The sequence below is a fragment of the Podarcis muralis genome, chromosome Z (assembly GCF_964188315.1).
Source record: "Podarcis muralis chromosome Z, rPodMur119.hap1.1, whole genome shotgun sequence".
NCBI classification, from domain to species: Eukaryota; Metazoa; Chordata; class Lepidosauria; order Squamata; family Lacertidae; genus Podarcis; species Podarcis muralis.
Window position 1 is genome coordinate 9081625 of NC_135673.1, and position 23779 is coordinate 9105403.

General features: G+C 46.0%; 2 protein-coding genes across 6 annotated transcripts in view; one reads left to right on the plus strand and one right to left on the minus strand.

The window, feature by feature from the left end:
* Positions 1-23779, plus strand: part of SLC31A2 (solute carrier family 31 member 2) — a 989995-nt gene that overhangs the window by 195766 nt on the left and 770450 nt on the right. The gene's annotated exons all lie outside the window — the stretch shown is intronic.
* LOC114588886 (uncharacterized) overlaps positions 1-23779 on the minus strand; it is a 145730-nt gene that overhangs the window by 73314 nt on the left and 48637 nt on the right. For all 5 annotated transcript variants that reach the window (XM_028714651.2, XM_028714652.2, XM_028714648.2 and 2 more), the window contains 9 exons: positions 16935-17744; positions 16032-16076; positions 13150-13269; positions 8250-8288; positions 6252-6305; positions 4656-4709; positions 4094-4201; positions 3420-3473; positions 1169-1222 (listed from right to left, as the gene is read on the minus strand). In XM_028714651.2, the coding sequence (XP_028570484.2) occupies positions 1169-1222; positions 3420-3473; positions 4094-4201; positions 4656-4709; positions 6252-6305; positions 8250-8288; positions 13150-13269; positions 16032-16076; positions 16935-17744 (1338 nt within the window). The remainder of the gene's footprint in view (positions 1-1168; positions 1223-3419; positions 3474-4093; positions 4202-4655; positions 4710-6251; positions 6306-8249; positions 8289-13149; positions 13270-16031; positions 16077-16934; positions 17745-23779) is intronic.

A 23779-nucleotide genomic window follows, 5' to 3' on the forward strand; every position in this document is an offset into this window, starting at 1 on the left:
TCACCAGAGTGGTGCATGCTCTAGTTATCTCCTGCTTGGACAACTGCAATGTGCTCTACGTGGGGCTACCTTAAAGGTGACCCGGAAACTACAACTAATCCAGAATGCGGCAGCTAGACTGGTGACTGGGAGTGGTAGCTGGGATCATATAACTGTCAGTTTCCATTTCTTGGTACAGAAAGTATTGATCTGATGTGTAGAGATCTTTCATATTCTAATTAATTCAAGAGGGTTCTGGAAGCTTCTCTGTGTGAAAGAAACAAGCAGAAGGTTCATGATGTTTGGGTTATTCCTTCAGAGAAGCTGAGCACAGCTGGCTTAAACTGGTCCTCCTCTTAGGGTCTGCTGCTAGTTCTCTTACTGTTATAGGGAACCAGGCAGAAGGCCTTCTTGTTAGTGGCACCCTCCTTGTGGAACACCCTCCCTTCAGATGTCAAGAAAATAAACAACAATCTCACCTTTAGAAGACATCTGATGGCAGCCCTATATCAGGAAGTTTTTAATGTTTTGATGTTTTAGTATGTTCTGATAATATATGCTGTGAGCTGCCCAGAGTGGCTGGGGAAACCCAGCCAGATGAGCAGGGTATAAATAATAAAATTGTTGTTGTTGTTGTTGTTGTTGTTGTTGTTCCACAGTTCTTCTGAAGGCTGCTAACCTGCTCTTCAATTTTATCTTAATGAGGAGGTGGAGATTGTGGAAATATATATGCACAGTTTATAAAAGAGGGCAGGGAAATTTTTAATGTTTGAGGTCTTATTGTGTTTTTAATATTTTGTTGCGAGTTGCCCAGAGTGGCCGGGGCAACCTGGTCAGATGTGTGGTATACAGATAATAAAATGATGGTGATGGTGATGATGCTGATGATTACAATATATGTCTTACAATATATAAACAAACACATAAAAAAGGGTGGAAAACAAACAAACAAAATCTAAAATCCAAACGTATTTTTAAGTGGCAGGATTAAAGATCCTACCCACTCAAGGTCACAGATAAGAGTCGAAGGCCTGCCGAAAAGGAAATGCTTTTGCCTGGTACCTGTGTAAACTGCTCTGAGATTTATTTTTTATTTTATTTTGTGAACACCAGTATAAAAATGTTTTTTAAAAAATAAATAAATCAAATATGTGTTTATTGTGGGTGGGGTCTCAACCGCTACACTCACCTTTGCCCCCTTTTCTCCTTTTTCGCCAGGAGGGCCGGGATCTCCCAGAAAACCCTGAAAGAGGCACATACAGCTGATTTTATTTGTCCTGCCCAACTTCAAAGGCCCCATAGTGATACATATACAAAAACGATAAAATTATTAAAACACCCTCCGTTATCTCTCTGGATACTGGATGCTGGAGTTCATTCACACACATGGGATGCACATTGCTCGGATCCTCAACAGTTAGGCCTGATCTACACATGCAGAAGGATGAGGCAGTGGGGATTAGAAGTGGCTGTACGACTTCAGCCTTCTTGTAATATTGGGATCCCATCCTGTGGTTCCCAGCAGCTGATATTCAGAAGTATTACTGCCTCTCACCATCAAGGAAGAGCATAGTCTTCATGACTAGTAGTCATTTATAGCCTTATCCTCCAGAAATTTGTCCATCCCTCTTTTAAAGCCATCCAACATTTAAAGCCATCCTCCAACATTCAGTTTCATTGGATGTTCATGAATTCTAGCGTTATGAGAGAGGGACGAAAGCTCTTCTCTGTCCACTTTCTCCATGTCATACATAATTTTATAAACTTATCATGTCACATCTTACACACCTTTTCTGTAAACAAAAAAGTCCCAAATGCTGCTGCAACCTTTCCTCATAGGGGAGTTACTTCACCTCCTTGGTCGTTTTCCAGCTCTACATCTCCTTTTGGAGATGAGGTGGACAGAACTGTACACAGAGAGTATTCTTTTTGACACAGTGCAAAATGAAAACTATGGCATTTGCACCTAAAAGAGGTAGTGTTGGTCACCAACTTGGATGGCTTCAAAAGAGGATCAGACATACATACACATGGAGGACAAGGCTTTTGGTGGTTCTGTTTTTCCTCTACCGTTTGAAGCAGTCTGCCTTTGAATTCCAATTATTGGGAGAGAGCTGTTGCAGTCTGGTCCTGCTAACAGGCTTCCACTGAAGCATCTGGTCAGCCACTGTGAGAACAGAGTACTGGGCTACATGGGCCTTTGGCCTGACCCAGCAGGGCTCTTCTTAAGCTCTTAGACTACAGGTGAGTAGGGTTGGGAAACTGTTATTGAATGCTCCCCTACACAAATCACCAGTCTATGATCCAGCTGCCCTGACTGCTCTGAGCATCATCTGGGTGCCCTGTCTGCTGCTTGGATGACTTGCACTTGGCATGGTTCATAACTGCCTGCCACTGGTGAACCTGATCTCCACAAGTGTTTGCAGCACTGTGTTGAAAAATATGAATCTTATTTAGATCACAAGATGGCTGTTGCACATGGTTAATAAGCTAATCAGCAAACAGGAGAGGGAAACAAGTAGTCTCCACCCCCCAGATGCTTGGAGAAACAACAAACTGGAGCTCAGTACATTAGGAATGCTCCATTGATGAAATCTCAGCTTAATGAACTGAAATAGTGACCAGCTTCAGTTCTCCACTAGCAGCCTCTCCAGTCCTCCCTTTGCATGAGCCAGGAAGCTGTAGCAAAATGTAGCTTCCTGTTACATTTGTGGGACAGGAGCTACCCTGTCCTCCTGGGTTAGACCCTGTCCAGTGCTCTGCTTTTTGATTTGTTCTGTGATGGAAGAATGCTTCAGGGGAGGGTTGTTCTTTAACAACTGCAAGGCAGTCAGAACTACCACTGCTATCAACTGTAATTTTAAGAACCTGTAGTTGAGCTTGCTTTTTTCCTCCTCCCTCCCATTCCCCCTTTTTTTTATTGTATGTCCTGCCTTTTTGGATTTGTGAGCCCAAGGTGAGTCCATCACCATCCATGTCTCTTGGTCCTACATACACAGACACTCTTAGTGTCCCTATTTTCCAGGAGCAGTCCCTGATTTAGAGAAGCCATCCCAGTTTCTGATTTGATCCCAGAATGTCCCGCTTTTCCTCAGGATGTCCCTATTTTCATCGGAGAAATGTTGGAGGGTATGCACACATTGTGAGGCAGAACTTTGGGCCTCCCTCTTAAGAGCCCTCCATCACAAATACCCCTGGTCACAAGCTCCCAGCATCTGTAAGCAGCTAAGTAGAACTGCTGTTAGCTGCTAACTCTGTGGATGTGGGGTGGTTCTGGCTTGACCAAACCCTTTCTTGTACCACAGTTTAAATCATGATTTGGTTGCCCAGATGCAGCTGATGGGACTGGCAGCTCCTGAACAAATTAATAGCAAGTGACTTTGGTAGTAAAACAAGAGATATTATTGGGTTCTTCCAACAAGCCTGTAGTTCCAACTCACCTCATCTCCTCTGTCTCCAGCAGGCCCCCAGTCCCCCCTAAATCCTTGTGGACCCTGCAGGGAAAGGCAGAGACATATAACTAAGCACAGAAAGTTGGGGAACTAGGCTTGGTTCCAGGAGGTACCATTGACAGGGCTGGCTCTTGTTTCTTTTTGCTGGGTGCCTGAGCATGATGATCTCAGTACACCCATCTCCTTCTTGCTGCTTCTGCTTGCTCATTTAACCTCTTCTTCTGGGTAAAGTGCACACAGCAGGAGAGTCAAAGACAAGAGATGGATGTAATGTCAAATTTCCACACTGATCATTACATGCACACTGGAGAGGGGAGGTAAATAAGCAGTTGTTACAAGCGGGGGAACATAGGGGCTCTGAGAATCATCAGTAGCCCTAGTTCAAGGTGGTAGATCTTGCTCCCAGATAACACTAAACTCTGATGGCAGCCCTGGCTGCTGAATAATAATAATAATTTTTATTTATACCCCGCCCTCCCCAGCCAAGGCCGGGCTCAGGGAGGTTATGACCCACTTGCAGATTTTATGTTAGGATGTTAGTGCCAGGGTAAACAAGGTACTAACTTATCTCCAATCTTCCTTTCAGTGTCAGCACTAAGCAAAACCATTTTTTAGTGCAAGGGTGGGGAAAGTTGCCAGTTTTATTAAATCTGGGCTCCTACCTGTTCACCTGGGATGCCAGGCTGTCCGGACTTTTGATCTGTGCCGGGAAGTCCATCTGAACCAGGAAACCCAGCATGACCTGGAAGGCCTGGTGGCCCTGGTTCACCCTTGAGAAAGAGGCAGCTTATCATTAAAACCATAATGAAGGACGGTATGCATGAAGTCCTACTTTGCATCCCCTAGTTCAGGAGTTGCCAATGTGCCACCTGGAGCACCTTTAGCTGTCTTCCCCCAAAGCCTCTGAGCTACTCCATTCACTGCACCCTTGGCCATGCAGTGTGGAGGGTAGTTAGCTTTTTCTCTCCATTGAAAAGAGAAAGAAATTGGGGAAAATTGCAGTCTTTCCCACTTCCTCTTTCAGCTCTATGTGCTTTTTTGAGACTCGGGTTAACTCTACTGGATACGATTTTCCTTGAAAAAGCAGCATTCATGTGTGTGGGTGTGCATGCATCTTCACTCTTTCTCTGTGGGGACTGCTCCAGGGAAAGCAGGAGAGTAAGTGACTAGATGGGGTGGTGCTCTGCGCTATACTAGGAGATGGGGAAACAGTGTGGGTCTTACCGGGTATCCAATCCATCCTTTTACACCTGACTCCCCTGGATGTCCAGGAGGTCCCTGCAGATAAAAGCTCAACATAAATACAGTCATCGCAAAGGTAGAACCCTCTCCCCTCACCCACCGCCCCCCAAAACAAGGGTCACAATTCTGCATTGGGGGAAGAATATATCCCAAAGATATTGGATATTCCAACTGCCATGATCCTGGTGTCAAGCTCCCCTTCTTCAGGGGATGAGGTTGGGTAAGGAGGGGAACTGCAGAGATGATCAGCCCCAGACACACTTCTGCAAGAGGAGTCTCCAATGCCAGTGCCTCTCTGACCTGACAACAGGGCCGTCTTACCCATAGGTGCTAGGGGTGCAGGGCACCCAGGCAATGGGCTCTCAGGGGCACCAGGCCGAGAGTCCAGGGCTGATATTTGGAGTCTGGGGATTGGGAAGAGCCGACAGCCATTGCCGAGTGGAAAAGAGCCTGTCGGAGCACCGCAGCTCTTCTGCTGCAGGTGAGCAAGGCGCTGAGGCAGCCGGCCAGCTCCGCCCTCTTGCGTGCCTGGGATTGACGGGCCATCGAGAGGCCCGCCCAGTGCATGCTGCTCACACGAGGTGCCCAGCTTCACTCAGTCACTGCTGCCGCTGCCTCAGGCTCGACTGTTGTTGTGCTGGGCTCTGCTTGCCCACCCTCCTCCCAGGTGCCCGGTCCCGGCCTTGTTCCTCTGCTGCTGCTGCCGCTGCCTCGGGATCCTCTGTTGCTGATGAGGTGGCCAGCCAGGCTAGCTCTGTCTTGTGTGCCTTGCCGGCCCACCCTTAAAAAAGGCTAACAACTCTGGCAGCCGGGGGGGGGGGCGCCGGGCGCATCTTTGCACCCCAGTGCCACAAATGCTTAAGACGGCCCTGCCTGACAGTGTTGCACTGCTGACCTTTAAGTCAGAGGACTACATCAGGGAAGTCCCAGAGAGTCCCTGCTCCGCCAGAGTAAATGACTTATGGAGCAGGACTGGGCTTTTTTATTTGAAGAGACATTTTCCAACGAAGGAGGAGCTAGCAGTTAGGATAAACTTGCTGCTCCCATACAGGGCTAAGTCTCAGGCTCAGTGGCGTAGCGTGGGTTGTCAGCACCCGGGGCAAGGCAAGTAATTTGCACCCCCTAACCCGTGGATTTGCGCCCCCTAACCTGTGGATTTGCCCTAACCCCAGATGTTGCGCCCGGTGTGGCCGGCCCCCCCCTGCACCCCCCACGCTACGCCACTGCTCAGGCTGATTCCTGCTGAAGCAATATCTGTCCTGGCTCCCACGTATAGACTCAGTAGATCCTTGGCTCAATTGTTATTCTAGAATTCACTGCTTCGGTTCTCAATATTTTTGGTATATGCTGTGACATTTAGTTTTAAATAATTTATTTTCTTTGGGGGATGGGGGGGTTACATTGTTTTTGCCAGTGAATTTTTATGCACACTTTCCCCTGGTATATACATGTTTACACACATTGTTTGGTTGGGGAAAGGCAAATTTCTAAGTGCCGTTGCATTTCAGTTCACATATAGCTTTGAAATGTGTGAATTTAATATGAACCAAACATAATATTTCTCCCACTGCTACTTACAGGCAATCCTGACTTTCCTGGGTGACCAGGTAGTCCAGGAGGTCCGGGCTGGCTCTAGATGATGGTATTCAATGAATAAAAAGCAACACAGTTACCCACCGAACTGCTGAGAATGAACCTGGTGAAACTTGGGGCCCATTCACACACGCTGCAATCAGACATTTATTTTCTCTCTCCTCTTCCTCCCCCGCCTGCCACAACTCCACTTCAGGCAAGCGTGTGAACAAAAAACACACAAAATCCCAAGTGAGCATGTTGTGACCATGTTGGGGTTAGATGCTTCAGGGCATTTCCCTGTGGGTCAGGTAGGTAAAGGTAAAGGAACCCCTGACCATTAGGTCCAGTCGTGACCGACTCTGGGGTTGCGGCGCTCATCTCGCTTTACAGGCCGAGGGAGCCGGCGTACAGCTTCCGGGTCATGTGGCCAGCATGACTAAGCTGCTTCTGGCGAACCAGAGCAGCGCACGGAAACGCCATTTACCTTCCCGCCAGAGTGGTACCTATTGATCTACTTGCACTTTGAAGTGCTTTCGAACTGCTAGGTTGGTAGTGATACCCAATTCCACATGCCACCTGGTGGCAAGAAGAAGGAGTTACAGGCCAGCTTACTAGTATCCTATTGACTAGGGGTCAGCAAACCTTTTATGCAGGGGGCCGGTCCACAGACCCTCAGACCCTGTGGGGGGCCAGACTATATGGTTTTTGGGGGGGAATCCCCCCGCGACTCTCCCCTCCCTTCTCCACAGCATCAGATGAGCCCCGGTGCCTGCTTACCTGTGCCTTGCGAGCGGCAGGGGCTGGTGGCAGCGGCGGCAGAGGGACGATGAGCAGTGTGAAAGGGAGAGGGGCTGCTTAAAATGGCCCTCCTCTAAGCAGGGTGGGGAGAAGCCAAGAGGAGGGAGGAGGTGCTTCCGCGGTGTGTGTGTGGGGGGGGGAAATGGCACAGCCCGAATGATCGGAATCCCCACACCGATCTACATGGCGATTCCTGGACCATCTGTTGGCTGGATCCAGAAGGTAATTGGGCTGGAACCGGCCCCTGGGCCTTAGTTTGCTGTCCCATGCTATTGACACTGCAAATCAGGTGATGGCAGAGAGCCAATCCAGTGCTTTGGCCTGCTGTAACATGTAATAGAATCGTAGCATTGTAGAGTTGGAACCTGGAAGGGGCCTTGAGGATCACCTAATCCAATGTCCTGCAATGCAGGAATATGCAGCTGTCCCTTATGGGGATCAAACCTGTGACCTTAAGTGTTATCAGCACCATGCTTTAAAGCTCCAAGATCTGCTGGGTTCCCTTAGTCTGAGCAGCTCATTGATGAGGGAGGTCATCTTTGTAGCTCTGAACTGGCTTTAAGTAAGAAGGTAGGCAGGTAGGGGGCTAGACTGAGAGCAAACTGAGCTTGGTGGAACATCACCCCGTCTGACCTAACAGCAGCAGCTGACACTTCTTGAACAGTCTGGGACCAGGTTATCTGAAGGACTACCTGTACATGTGTGAGTCAGTCCAAACTTTAAGATCTGCACTGGAGGTTCCAGTCTCTGGTCCAGTGAGTGGGACCAGTGATATTGTGGTGGTTACCAGGGACAATATCTTGTCTATGTTGGCGTCACACCTTTGAAACTCCCTTCCTAAGGAAATACAATGGCCTTTCATTGGTGATCTCCAAGGGGAGCTTAAAGCCATTTTTGTTCTATTCTGTGAGCTGTATCACCTCAGAGTAGACTCTGAAACAAAAGCACCTAAGTAATGTCCATCAAATTCAGTTGGTCTCCTCTGAGAAGAACCAAGATTGGATACAGCTCAGTGTCTGCAGACTTTTAATTTGCTTTGTAGATATCTGCTGCTGCTGCTAAAACATTAGAGGGGTTAGTGAGGTATTGTGTCTTCACGCTGTGTATCTTAAATCTTTGCAAACTGCCTTATGAGGGCAGCGTGCCTTGAAAGGTGAGCTAGAACCTTTTATAACAACCACTGGGGGGGGGGGGGATACTTACTGGCCAGCCCGCACGAAGAAGCTGATAAAATGAGGTTTGCTTTAAAAAAAAGAAAAGAAGGGAGAGTGAGGGACAAGGTAACAGAAACACACTGCTAATTTTGTTTTCCAAGAAAAATAAGCTAATAAGATTTTTACAAGGTTAACATCCTCTGGAACATTTAAACCAGAAAAGACAGATTTCTTTTGAAAGGGAAAGGAGCAAAAATGTTTGCTATTTTACTGAATTTCTGAGATCAGAGAAATTGGAAACTTGATATTACACATCATTCTAAATAGGGGAAGAGGGAAGTGGTTGAGGAGAGAACTGAGGGAAACTGAGCTCAGAAATCTCTTCTAGGAAAATAACCAAAGATCTTTCAACATATGGAAATATTTCTAATAAAAAAAACCGCACAGAGCCGCTCTTGGACAGTTGACAGATGGGCAAACTCAGCTCGGGATCAAGAAGCAGCAGACCCCTTTGGCTCCTTTAAAGTTTATCCCAAATTGATTAATGTGAACAGAAACGGCAAAAAATAAAATTAAAAAACCTTGACAATCTGTCAGGAGGGCTGAGAGACTGGTGAACCATATCCTACCCACTTCCCCTGCCTTCTTCTTCCAGGCCAGTTAAATATCTTTTTTCTCTCTCTAAACACACTCATGTACATCAGAAGGAACTATAGATCTGGGAAATGTTTCATTCTAAAGCCATGAAGGTAGAACTATGGGGGTGGCAGCAGGGGAAACATTATCCTTCACTTGAACATTGAGATTCTATTTTCAACAACAACAACAACAACAACAACAACAACAACAACAACAACAGAGGCAGGAGACAAGGGGTGAGGGATCTTCACTGTAAAGCAGAATTTTTGCATCAAAAGACAATATGGAAAAACAAGGGGAGTGGCAGATTGATTTCTTTATTTTAAGCAGAAAAGAATGCAAGGATGTTAGAACTTAAGAAGAGCCCTACTGGATCAGGCCCATCTTGTCCAACATTCTGTTCTCACAGTGTCCAGTCCAGGGAAATCTGCAAACAAGACCGGAATGCAATAGCACTTCTTCCCACCTGAGAATCCTAGCAATGGTATCCAGAATCATTGCTGGCTCCATCAGTTGGGGTAGAACACAGACATCAGGTTGAGTAGTCAATGAGAGCCTTCTCCATGTGTTTGCCCAACCCCTTTCCAAGCCACCAAAATTAGTGGCCACTGTTGCCTCTTGGTGTGAATTCTATAGTTTACAGGGCTGATGCCATCATGAGCCAGGCAGCCCAAGTGGTAGATGGAGGGTGTGGATTGCACTTCCCCATCCACTGCCTGAAGTGCTAGCCAGGACTGATTGGCTAGACAGTCACTGTTCCTGTCCATCAGCCCACCCATTGCTGTTGCTGCCACTCCCTTTCTATACATTTAAAGCTAATTTTAAATGCATTTGTAGCAGCAGCACAGGCATTCTCTGGGTGAGTCTTCACTCAGACCCACACTGCACCCACTTCCTCATTCCTGCCTCAGAGTTCTAATCTAAGGCAGCCATGATAAAAGCTGAAACAGGGCAATCTCTTAATTCTGGGCCCTTTGCACTACATGTTTAAAGCAGCATCATACTGCTTTAAAAGTGTCATGGATCCCCTCTCCCCAAATCTTGGGGAGCTGTAGTTTGTTGAGGGTGCTGCGAAAGAGACTTCTATTCCCCTCATAGAGCTGTGACCCAGAGTAGGTTTTAACAACAACAAATGTTTATTCGGCTATTACGCCCATCATGAAGCACAACACAACAAAACAAAACAAATAAAACAGCAGACTCATACAAACCACAAGTAGTATAGCACAGTTCACAACTCACAAGGACGGATATTAGCCATTCATAAAAAAGTTTAAGATTAAGATTAAAAAATTTTGGCACTACACTAAAAACAATATCTGATGTCATTATAGAAAATTCTTGTGACTATCAATAATCAGCTAACATTCCGTTCCGTCTCTTGTGCGAGAGGACGGCTGTTAGGAATTTAGCAACCTGTAGGGTAATATAAGGATCCACATCTTGAAGTACCCAGGCAAGCTGTAGGTCTACTGGTTTGTCAGCCATAGGCTGGATTATGGGGTTTAGAATACTAGCACGGGCTGAATTGTACAAAGGGCAGATAAACATAACATGATGTAGAGATTCAGATGTTTTCATTTCACAAGCACACATTGAAGGGACTTGGCCCTTAGTGAATCTATGTCTCAGCACGTTTGTTGGAAAAACATTGAACCTAGCTCTAATGAAGGCATAACGGTGAGACGCAGCCATAAGCGATGTTAAGTAGGACGGAGCGCGGTAGATAGGGGTTATGCCGAAATTTAACGGCGAGCAGGCTCCACCACCAGCTACGAAATTTTGGTATAGCTCCGCATCATCCAGCCTTTGATTTATACACCTTTTTGCCACATTTAGATCCAGTTTGAGCAATTCAGTGGGCGAGATCTCATAGGACAGCAATTTGGCATGGATTTTTCCTGACCACAAATTTGTGAAGTCATCCCGCCACATGCATTGAATTAGATAGTGGTTCGGGAGTTTATGCCATAGGGATATCCAATAGATCAAAACTCTCCTCCATATGACTAACTCCACTGAGGGGATCTTCATTTCTAAGCGAATGGCCGCATTACTTACGCATGTTGGTAATTTTAAAAGTCGGCGTAAGAATTGGCTTTGAAGTGTCTCTAAAGGTGAGAGGTTTGCAAAGGCAGCCCATAAAGGAGCAGCATAGGCCATTGTGGCCATCACTTTGATGCTATACACTTTCAAGGCCGCAGGGATGAATAAGGCCCCCTCAGAGTAGAAAAAACGGAGGAGGGAGTGTGATAGGGCTTTTGTCTTGTTTTGAAGATATTCAATGTGCGCTTTCCACCCTAAATTATATTGAAAATAAATTCCTAAGTATTTAAATTTATGTACTTGTTCGATTTTCGTGCCCTCCAGCTTCCAAGAATAAAGTTTTCGACTCCTTGAAAATATCAGTACTTTAGACTTGGTGTGGTTGATAGACAGATGATTAGAATGGCAATATGTCGCAAAAATCTTTAATGCCCTCCTTAAACCCACTCTAGAGTAAGAGAGTAGTACCGCATCATCTGCGTAGAGAAGTAAAGGACAACGGTAATCAGCTATGCGAGGGGTGTGGATAAATTTTTGTGCGACGGCTAATGGGTTCCTCATATCACTGATAAATAAGTTAAAAAGAAGCGGCGCTAAAATACAACCCTGGCGTACACCCTTATTTACTGGCATTGGGTTAGTCAGGTCTCCAGCAGGGGATAATCTCACCCTGGCCACGGACCCGGCATGAAGTTGGGAGATAAGCCACAGGAGCCTTCTATCTATTCCCCAACAGGCAAGTTTATCCCATAGCAATTTCCTCGGAATACTATCAAACGCAGCTTTCAAATCTATGAAAGCTGCGCAAAGTTGGCCCCGTCGAGGTGTCGAGTATTTCCGGGCTAAGTGATAAAGAATAATTGCCTGGTCTGTTGTGGATCGGTTTGATCTAAATCCAGCTTGCTCATATCCAATCAGGTCAGCCTCAACTGACCACTTCATCAACCTTGTCAGCAAGAAACGGGCATATATTTTCCCAATGGACGATAGCAGACTGATATTCCGATAATTCCCTGGGTCACCGGGAGGGCCTTTTTTGTAGATAGGAATTATAATGGCCTCCTTCCACGTTCCTGGTATTAAGCCCGTGGCATTTATTGCGTCAAACGTTTTAGCTAAGATCCCTGCCCACCATGCAGAATGAAGCTTTATGGCCTCAACTGGGACCAAATCTGGCCCAGGGGCCTTACCAGTTTTCAGCTCAGCTATCAATTCTAGGATTTCAGCAGGGTCGGTATTGGGCCAGACGGGAAGGGGATTAGAAGGTCTCCAATGAGTGGCCGGAGCTTCTGCCACTGAGAAATATTTTCTCAGGAACTGCTCCCATGTTGGGGCCGGGATCACCGTTAAGGGATATTTCGTGTTTCTTCCCTTTATTAAGGACCAAAATTTCCGGGAGTTATGAGATTTCGAGGCAGAAATTATAGTCTGCCAACGATTTGAATGCCATTCCCGTTTGGCCGATTTCTGGGCCTGTTTGTATGCTTTTTCTGACAATCAGTGCCTCTGTCAGAATGGTTAATGGCTGCTTGCGGAGATAACAGCCCGGGACTCCAGGCTGTCTTTTACAGGATTTATTGAGTACCAAAACTAAGTACAGTGCAGAGGTTTCAAAAGCATGTCTGCCTCAATCACTAACAGAACCCGGAAGTGCTCCACGCCTGTTCCCCCTCCAGCAGAGAAACCCCGGAAGCCCCCCTTCTTTTCTTCTTACATGCAAAACTAAGCGATGGAGACTGCTCCTTTCTCTCTCTGGTAGCAGCCTTTGGGTTCCTCCCTCTCTCATCTTCCGTGTCTCCTGACAGCCTCTCCTCCCCCAACTCTGACAAAGTACAGCTACTCAGCACAGGAGGAGGCTCTTTGTACATTCCTGTCTCTCCCCCCTCCCCTGCAAACCAATCCCTGACAGCCTCTTCCTATGGAACACTGGGAAATGTAGCTCTGTGAGGAAAATAGGGGTCTTCTAACAGCTCTCTGTGGAAGACAGGAGTGCCTTGTGTGCTCTGGTCCATGGGGTCACGAAGAGTCAGACACGACTAAACCACTAAACCACCACCACAACAGCTCTCTGCTCCCTCAACTAACTACAATTCCTGGTGTGCTTTGAGGGAAGCCATGACTTGTTTAAAGTGGAATGATACTGCTTTAAATGTATAGTGCAGCTGGGGCCCAGGACTAGTTAATCGTGTACACTTATGCTTCTGGCTATGCCCATTGCTGACACTTGGCAGCCCCCCCCCAAGGGTCACTAATTCTTAACTTACAGTAAATGACAGCCAATCCTCCTTTGAATTCCTCCAGAGAACAACTGCTGGGACCCCAGGGACTCCGGGGTGCCCTGGGTCACCAGTAGGACCTGTTCGTCCAATTCCACCAGGGTATCCCTAAAGGAAATAAAATTGTGCCTTCTTTATTTTGGTTTTGGTAGAACAGCAGAGTTTTTGTTTGTTTCAATCTGCCACATGTGAACATAAGAGCAGCCCTGCTGGATCAGGCCAAAGGCCCATCTAGTACAACATCTTGTTCTCAGGATGCCCACAAAATAGGACCCGAACACAATAGTGGCACTCTCCCTTTCTGGGATCCCCAGCAACTGGTATTCAGAGGCAAACTGCCTCCGACAATGGAGTTAGAACATAGCCATCATGGCTACAAGTCACCCATCAACACTATGTTGTAGCACAGTATAGCACTGTTTGTGTATAGTTTACCCTGTATCCTTTTGTAGATTCACAGTGGTGTCAAAGGTAAGCAGGTGTGGGTGAATCAGGCATGATGTTAGCACCCAGCATCTGTCAGGGCTCTGTCCCAAAGCCATAAGAGTCTATGAGCAGTAACAGCTCATCTTGGCCCATCCTGAATCCAGCATCAGATTCCATATCTAGCTCCCCACTCCAAACCCCAATGATATATCTTTGCTATGGAGTCTGAGGAAGGGACTTCTGACTCCCTAGAGGACTGAGAAGATCCTAAAGAGCACCTGCAGACTAAGGGTTGTAACCAACTAAGCTATGTCCATATATTTTAATGGGGCTGCTCTGAGTAGAATGAGTATTGTATGCAGCCCCAAACATTATTGCTCAGGGGCCAATGGCTGCCTCAAAGGACATTATGGTCCTGAAACCCTTGCTTTTGAACTCTGATCTAGCACCCTTGGTGCTGTCCAGGGTCCTGACCTTATCCCACTGCAAAGCTGGCTTAGGGAACCCATTTGTGCTGTCACTTCCTTGCGGTAACAGAGATGCCTCTGGATCAGGTCAGCAGCATTGGGGGTTAATGGGGGCTTGGCAGAGTTCAGTGACATTTGTCATCGGTCTTTGGTTTTGAGTTTATGAGCAGCAGGCAGCAATTTCTCTCAATGTCCCCAATGTAGCATCACTCTGGACTGCTATGAGCAAATAGGTAAAGGTGAAGGGACCCCTGACCATTAGGTCCAGTCATGACCGACTCTGGGGTTGCGGCACTCATCTCGCTTTATTGGCCGAGGGAGCTGGCATACAGCTTCCGGGTCATGTGGCCAGCATGACTAAGCCGCTTCTGGCGAACCAGAGCAGCGCACGGAAACACTGTTTACCTTCCCACCGGAGTGGTACCTATTTATCTACTTGCACTTTGACGTGCTTTTGAACTGCTAGGTGAGCAGGAGCAGGGATCGAGCAACGGGAGCTCACCCCTTCGCGGGGATTCGAACCGCCAACCTTCTGATCGGCAAGTCCTAGGCTCTGTGGTTTAACCCACTGCGCCACCCACATACAAAATTAGATTGTACCAAATCAACAAAGCCTGCCAGAGGAATCTCTTTAAGATGTTTCAAGCCTTGACCACACAGTTTCATAACATGAGGAATTTCAGTTACCGCACAAACTTTTCTTTCTTTCTTTCTTTCTTTCTTTCTTTCTTTCTTTCTTTCTTTCTCTCTCTCTCTCTCTCTCTCTCTCTCTCTCTCGGGCTGTTTCATGGGGAGGCCTTGTGCCTCCTTCAGATGTGGCTAAGAAACAGCTTAGAGCAGAAGCTTGGACCTAGCTCACTTACCATGCTGGTGAGCTCTGCCCCTAAGGGTCCCACTGACTCTTCATGGCCCACACAAAAATGAGTTACTGAGTCACAGGGTGTGCACCCTTGCCCTAAAACTGTGGTTATGTTCAACAACAATAAGGGAGCTTTTCCTTCTCCATGCCTGGTATAAAAATGATGCCTGGCTTAGAAGAAGGAATCTTACATCCTGTTCTAACGGTGGCCAACCAGATGCCCCAATGGGAAGCCTTCAAGTACAACTGCAGTCTTCTGCCACTTGTGATTCCCAACAACTAGTATTCAGAGGCATACGGTCATACCTTGGAAGTCAAATGGAATTCGACTTCCAAAACGTTTGAAAACCAAAGCCCCGTCAGACATCCAGGTTCCAAAAGAACATTCACAAACCGGAACAATCCAAGTTCCAGGGCATTCAGGATCCAAGGTATGACTATACTACCTTTGAAAGTAGAGGGAGAAATTAGCACCATGGCTAGCAGCCATTGATAGTCTTAGCCTCCATGAATTTTCTGAAGATGCAGCTCTTTACCCTAGCTTTTGCCTTGAGTTCCATTTTTCTTCTTTTAGTATCCAGCTTATTTCTGGGGTTCTCAGTTGTTTTGGACTGATTTTAATACTGTATTAAAAACTTGCCCAGGGCCCTTAGGGTGAAGGACAGACAATTATGGAGGAAGAGGAGGACAAGAGCTTAATTAATTAAGTGGCCCATTGGTAAAAGTTCTTATTGTGCCCAAGTTTCAGATTAGGACATTGGGTTGAACAATCTTCCTCAGGGGAGGTTGCCAGCAGAGGTGGATTAATGGAAGCATGACCAGTTTGGGCACACTGGGCACAGAGCCTTGAGGGCACTGCAACTATGATGCAGAAAGTAAGGCAAGAGACAGTGTGGCTCTCAACAGGATTAAGAAAAAAATCCCTGGTATATGACATAGAAAACTATGCATTTTCCAATTCTCTATAAAATGACTTTGTCTTCAGCCTCAGCTGATGAGCTCAAAAGTTTTAATGGAGAGAGCACAATGGTTGTAAATGAGAATTTAAAATAACTCATCTTTTTAATCTATAAACTGACAGTGTTCACCTATTTTCAAGCACTTCCCAGTCATCTTACCTTCTCTCCCTTTGGTCCCATTGCTCCTCGTCTCCCTGGACAGCCCTGCAAAGCAACACAGACACCACCAAGTTATTTAATGTTGGGATTCAACATTAAATGAGGAGAGTTGGCAATCTACAGTCTTAAATGTCTTCTAGATTACTTCTTATTCACAAAGCACACCAGGGGAGCTCCATTCACATCAATGGCCTTGAATGAGGGTGCATCGCAGGTCATCTTAAGCTAAGGTGTGGGAAGGGACCACTCAGTGGTAGATGCTTTTCCAAAGCAGAGGCAAAAATATAGTTCCAATAAACAGCAGGGGAAATCTCCAGTAATATGCCAAAAATGGCTGGTCTTTCTTCAGTGGTGAAGGGAACCCAGCAGTGGAGGCTGATCCGTTAGGGAAAACAGCCCACTGCCCCACTGATGTCAACTCACCCTTGACCAGTCTCCACTCCCCAGGCCACCTACTTGCCTTCTTACCTGTTCAAGGAGTGTCCCTGACTTGCTTCCTCTCAGGGTTGCTCTTGCAGAACTCAGCAGGGAGAGGGGAAAACTAGAATTAGTTGGCTCTGCTGGTCACTGATTCTGGTTCTACCTCCTGTTGGGCTCCCCACCTTCCATTTTATCAGACTCAATGAGAAACAACTCAGGAGTCAGGGAAACAGAAAACACAATGTACATGTTCAGACTTTGATAAAACTCCTCCACGGTCAGACTGACCCATTGACCAAGTATTCCTCCTACACTTCTCCCAAGGCACTGTACTTAGCACCAAACAAAGGGCCGATAGCTCAACTTGACTTAGAAAGAAGAGCAACACTAGTTATGTTTTCATGATACACCAGGAGTCCCAGAACTGAACATGACTGCATGTGTCAATATCCACATAGAGGCCAATCTGTAGCTACTACTTACCGGCAAACCTGGCGGCCCAGGTAGCCCACGGGGTCCTGGTTTAAGGAGTATTTTTTGCTGCTCCATCAATTGCAAAGAGTGGGTAGGACCAAAGTTCTGAGTGGAAACCCCTTTCAACAGAGTCAAAGTCCTTTGTCTATGGGCATGTCCCTTGACAATGCCAGAGGGAGTCTTCAGTGATTTTGTGGCACCAGCGGGTGCTGCGGAAACTCTGGAAGGGTGAAGTACAACTCCCCTATCCACAAAGATTGCACCCTTCACACTGGAGTTAGGAAGAAAGGCTCTAGGTTTGTTTTCAGGCAATTCATTCCCATCCTCAGGGATTTTCAAGAGGGTGAGAGGGCTGTCAAGGTCTATGATGGTGGTTGGGAACTGCTCCCAAGACCCACTATCCCCCTTCGGCTTTCCTTTAGTGTTCTTATCCAGGGCTCTTGTGATATCCACTTTCTTGATACCCAGTTGACTTTCTTTGGAAGGGCTTTGAAAAGGGATACCATTGTCACTAATCACATGAAGATCCTGGAGCTCAGAAGAGGGCCATGAGTTACTGTTGGCAATGGAGCCATCAGTATTTCCTTTCTTCTCTGAGCCAAGCATTCTAGATCTGGTCATTTTCGTGTAAGTGGTGCTTGGGGGCTCTTCTCTGAAAGTGAGAATCCCCTCCTCTTCTCCATCCTCCTTTGGTCTTTTGGAAGCCATGTCTGAAGCTGTAGGGCTTCTACTGGGGAATGTACTGGGGTTCTTCTGAAGATCTCTTTGTTCAACCATGGGAGACTTCAAAGCCACATCTGAATCAGCAAGCTCTGAGCCCTATGAATAAGAGAGAAAGCGGCATTCTAGTGATTCATGCTTGTGCAGACTAGAAAGGTAAAAAGGTGCCTTTGTTGTCACTTGGCCGTAGTGCAATAATAGAGCATGTACTTTGTATGCAGATAGACTGAGACTCACTCACTGGTCTACCCAGATAGGGCTGTAAAAAAACCCCTCTTGTATTAAACCCTGTAGAGCAGTTGCAAGTCTGGGTCTGAACTGGAGGTGATGGACCAGGAGTGAGATTTTGAGGTCAAAGTAGGTAGCTCGATGAGTATGTCAATCAAGTGTGCAGTGGCAGTGAAAAAGGCAAATTCTATGCTGGGGATTATTAGGAAAGGAACTGAAAATAAAACTGCCAATATCATAATTCCGTTATACAAATCTATGGTGCATATGCATTTGGACTACTGCGTACAGTGCTGGTTGCCACATCTCCAAAAAGATATTGCAGATTTGAAAAAGGTTCAGAAAAGGGCCACCAAAATGATTGAGGGAATAGAGTGACTCCCATATAAAGAAAGGTTGCAGCATTTGGGACTTTTTAGTTTGGAGAAAAGGTAAGTAAGAGGCAGCTTGATAGAAGTTTATAAAATTATGCACTGTATGGCGAAATTGGATCCACAACCTGCCTAACTTTTCAACAGGCACCAAAGCACATTGGTCTAAATAGGAGAGGAGGAAGGCATTGGGAGAGATCAAAACTGATAAATTTATGATGATTTCGTGTACTTTTATTCAATTTGTTAACAAAAGTGACTCAGTCTTCTCTCTTGATACCAGGTTCTGCCCTCCCTTACTCTCTCCTCTGATGAATCAGCCACACTAGAGGCAACCAAAACTTTTTTCTTTCATTTATTCTGCTATTGTAAAGAACTGCAGTGTTGATCTAAATGGATTGTTCTGATATTTATTTTTTTGAAAATGACAATCACCAGCATTTTTGAGCAAGTTTCTCCGAATACACACATTTTTTGGTTCGCAGTTTTGACTAATACACACATTCTTGTAAAGCAATTTCCCCTAATATACCGGTAAACAACATTACAGTATGATATTTTCAGGGCTACCTACATTCTGATGCACACCTTTACCCTAATATATGCATTTTGTACATATCACTTGGCTGGAAAAGTGCACTGCTAAATGTGGAGAAGTGCAAATCTGAAGGGGATAGCTGAGTTTAGTTTCATGTATTGTTTTAAAAAGCACAGATTAGGTTGCTTCACCTTTATATGTGGCCTGAATCAAATTTCTGGCCCACCTGTAGCTATAACAAATCTCCTGCAGCAACTGATCCACATTTTGCATTTCTAGGGTAAATAATTACAGTCAAAGGCTGCAATCCTGTGCATGCTTACCTTGGAGTCAATTGTTTTTAAGTGGGTTTTACTTCAGAGTAAAACACGCACAGAATGGGGCTGCAAATCTTTTCAACTGCTACTGAGAAAAGATATCATACCAAGCCAAATCCCAAAAAAGCCTTTTTCTAATTTTAGAAACTGTCTCACAAAGCATTTGGAATGGGTGATTGCTCAAGCTGACTTAACCGTATCAAGTTTGCAACAGGGAGACGGATGACAGGATGATTTTCTCTAAGTAATATGAATATGTGTACACCTAAAAGAGTGCAAATAGACACCCCCCCACACACATTTTTTTAAAAAAAGTTCAAGAGGAGTTAATTATTCTCTCAGTAACAAAATTTGTCATTATATTCTTGTAACAATGAGCATATGATGATCACTGTTTAACGATAAAGGGCTCATTCTAACTGTTACTCGGAGTAGACTCACTGGAATATTAGTCACACCCATTCATTTCAGTGGGTTGAATCCAATGCTAGTACTATTTAGAGCAGATCCACTGAAATGAGTGGTGATTTCAATGGGTCTACTGTGAGTGGAACTTAGTTGGCAACATCACAATGGCTCTACTAACTAACAAAAAGTTATGGGCAATATGAAGAACTACAAAATAGTAGTACTAAAACAGCAACAGCAACAATAATTCAGGGGATATACTAAGATTCCCACCTACCTTGAAAGTGCTGGAGGCTGATCCAACACCCCACAAGCCCATCCACAGAAAGCCCATGCAGAAGAAGTCCATGGTGCTCTGATCGAGGGCAGGGTGCTCAATGCAATGGACTAGCTCAGCATGGGCATTCAGAGTTTGGGGGTGATGGATGGCCCTGCCCACTTGGCCACAGCTAAGAGTCCATTCCCCTTGTGGGATTTTGCCATACCATCGGGAGAAGAAGCCACAAGGATGGCCTAGGTCCCAAGATGCCACAACTGCTGATTTGTATCAACATTCCAAGGGAAAAGGGAGGATGGCAGGGATATTTCCTTCCCCTCTCCTCCTCCTCCTCCTCCTCCTCTCACCAGGACTCTCTGGCATCACTTTGTTCTTCCTGGCAATTTAGTGACTATGTTAGGAGTTTCCAGAAGCCAAGATCTCAGGATGAGTATGCATGCCGCTTTAACTGAATTCATGGCACTCACCAAAACTTTGGCCAAACAAGTTGCTTAAATAGACTCATAGAATCATAGAACTGGAAGGTACCCAAGGAACGTCTAGTACAACCCCCTGCAATGCAGGAATCTCAGCTAAAGAATCCATGACTGATGGCCATCCAACCTCTACTTAAAAACCTGTAAGGAAAGAGAGTCCACCACCTCTCGTGGAAGTCTGTTCCACTCCTGAACAGTTTTTACTGACAGAATCCCCCCCCCAACAATGTTTAGTTGGAATCTCCTTTATTGTAACTTGAAGCCATTGGTTTGAGTCCTACCATCCAGAGCAGGAGAAAACAAGCATGCTCCCTCCTCCCTTACAATATTTGAAGATGGCTATCATATATAGCCATCAATACTTTGGCCACCTCATGAGAAGAGAAGACTCCCTGGAAAAGACCCTGATGTTGGGAAAGGTTGAGGGCACAAGAAGAAGGGGACGACAGAGGACGAGATGGTTGGACAGTGTTCTCGAAGCTACAAACATGAGTCTGACCAAACTGCGGGAGGCAGTGGAAGACAGGAGTGCCCAGCGTGCTCTGGTCCATGGGGTCACGAAAAGTCGGACTAAACAACAACAACATCATATCTCCTCTCAGTCTCCTCTTTCCCAGGCTAAACATACTCAGCTCCTTCAAGCGCTCCTCATAAGGCTGTTTCAAACCCTTGATCATCTTGGTTGCCTTCCTCTGCACACTTTCCAGCTTGTCAACATCCTTCTTAAATTGTGGGGCCCAGAATTGGACACAGTATTCCACCAAGTTTGTAATTCCATCAAGAAAAGAAATGAGATTGGTCTGGCATGATCTTTTTAGGAAGCCCATGTTGGGTCTTAGTAATCACAGCATCTTTTTCTAAATGCTCACAGACCGCCTGTGGAATTATCTGTTCTAGGACCTTCCCTGGTATCAATGTCAAGCTCACTGGTCAGACGTTTGCCTGTCTCCAGTCTGTAGGGACCTCACCTGTTCTCCAAGAATTCTCAAAGATCATAGACATAGGCTCTGAAATTACATCCACAAGCTCCTTTAATACCCTTTGCTGTAGCTCATCATATCCTGGAGATCTGAATTCATTTTAAGTAGCTAGGTGTTCCCTTACTAGCTCTTTTCCTATCTTGGGCTGCAGCTCCCTCCTTACATCATTTATTCTGTATCACCAGGTTGGGCATCGCTTTTCTTTGGGGTGAAGACAGAAATACAGTGACAATGGGGAAGAAAGGTGTATACATGGCAGAATCAGAGGAGGCTGCTGCATTAGAGCAAAAGGTTGGGGAATAGGAGTTTCCTAACAATTCCCTTTTACAAATTATAGGATAAGGAGAATATAGAAAAATAGTTTGTGCTGAGTCAGACCGCTGGACCATGCAGTTCAGTACTGTCTACACTGACTGGCAGCAGCTCTCCAGGATTTCAGACAAGGAGCCTTTCTAAGTCCTTCCTGGAGATGCTGGGGATTGAACCTGGGACCTTTTGCATGCAAGGCAGATACTCTGCCACTGAGCCATGACCTTCCCCACTTCCCAGGATTCTTCAGGGTGAGCCATGGTATAAGAGTGCTTTAAATGTATGGTGAAGTTGTGGCTTAAATTCTACTCATTGAAATGGATGAAGTTAACCTTTATATTGTTGTTGTTATTGTTGTTGTTAACATTTATTTCCCACCTTCGTTAAGGAGCTCTAAGAGCTGTACACAGGTCTCCTCACCATGTTATCCTCACAACAATCCTGTGAGGTAGTTTAGACTAAGAGTGTGTGATTGGCTGAAGGCCACCCAGTGAGCTTGATGGCTGTGTGGGGACTCAGATCTTGATCTCCCAGGTTCTGGTCCAACACTCTTAACCACTGCACCACACTGACTCACATCATCTCCATCAATTTAACGGGCCAAGCAGGTCTTACACTGGATTCTACCCCCAGGTTTTGACACCAAACCTGTCACTACTGTGACATCTGTGCTACCAACAAAGGGAGGTGTGTGTGAACATGCACACACGTGTTGAACAAGTACACACTACCCATGGAATGAATTTCCTCAAGCTTTGTTGCGGTGACCCACCTCAGAGAGTGCCCTTTATCTCATAGCTCTCAGCACAGATGCTTCCATTCTGAGGCAAGTGTGTTGTTCTCCACAAGAGCTCCTAGTGAGGTAATTAGAGAGGAGCCTTCTCCACAGAACCACAGACAAAGATCCACTGGCCAAGGCAACACCCAGAGGCATATAAATAGCCACAAGGAAAGTTGAGGCTGGCCCGTTTTCTGGAAGGTTCTATATAAAGAGCTGGCAGGCAAAACCACCCCCAAAATACTCCAGGCCCCAAAAGGGGCAAGCGAGGTTACCTGAAGTATAACAGAAAACAAAGTAACAGACTTGCAGGAGAGGAAATTTCACCAAGTGCATCATAACTGGTGACCACTGATCGCCGCAACCACCACCACACACCTGAATTTGTCTAACCTCTGCTGGCTTCTGATTTCTGGGCACAATTCAAAGTGCTGGTTACGACCCATCAAGCCTTATACAGTGGTACCTCGGGTTAAGAACTTAATTTGTTCTGGAGGTCCGTTCTTAACCTGAAACTGTTCTTAACCTGAGGTACCACTTTAGCTTAATGGGGTCTCCCGCTGCCGCTGCGCCGCACAATTTCTGTTCTCATCCTGAAGCAAAGTTCTTAACCCGAGGTAATATTTCTGGGTTAGCGGAGTCTGTAACCTGAAGCATATGTAACCTGAAGCCTATGTAACCCGAGGTACCACCGTATGGCTTGGACCAGTCTACCTGCAAGATCATGTCTCCCTTTATGAACCTGCCTAGGTGTTAAGAACCTTGGATGAGCACCTTCCCTCAGTCCCTTCAATGTTAGCTGGTGGTCACACAAGAGCATTTTCTGTGGCTGACCAGATTGTGGGATTCCCTCCCAAGTGGGGTTAGACTGGCTTCCTCTTTGTTATCCTTCCTCTAGCACACCAAGGTCTTTCTTGGCCTTTGAAAACTAGGCACAGACAATGCTGACCACTGGGCTGCTGTCAGAGTAAACTTTCAATGCTCGTTTTAAATTGGTGTATTTTAACTACTTTGTATTTATAATGATGTCTTTAAAAGGTTGTAAGCCACCTGGAATCCCAACTTGGAAGGAAGGTGGGATATAAAAACACAGCAGTAGAAGAAGAAAAAGAAGAATATGCTTTTAAAGCATCTGTGTTGGCAGCCATCACCACATCTTGTGGCAGAGAGTTCCATAGTTTCCCTATGCACTGGGTGAAGAAGCCCTGTCTTCTGCCTGTCCTGAACCTTCCAACATTAGGAGAGAGGGAAGAAAAAGCTGCTTGTAACCGGCCAGCATGTTGGTGGCAGCGGTAGAGGAGAACTATGTCACATCCGAGAGATGGGTCCCAAGTGCCATAATTAGCAGCCACTGACTCATTCCTCCCCACTCTTTTCAAAAACCACCCATCAGGAGCAAACAGGACAGCCAAACCACAGCAAGGAAGGCCTGCAAAGCTTCCACAGGCCCCT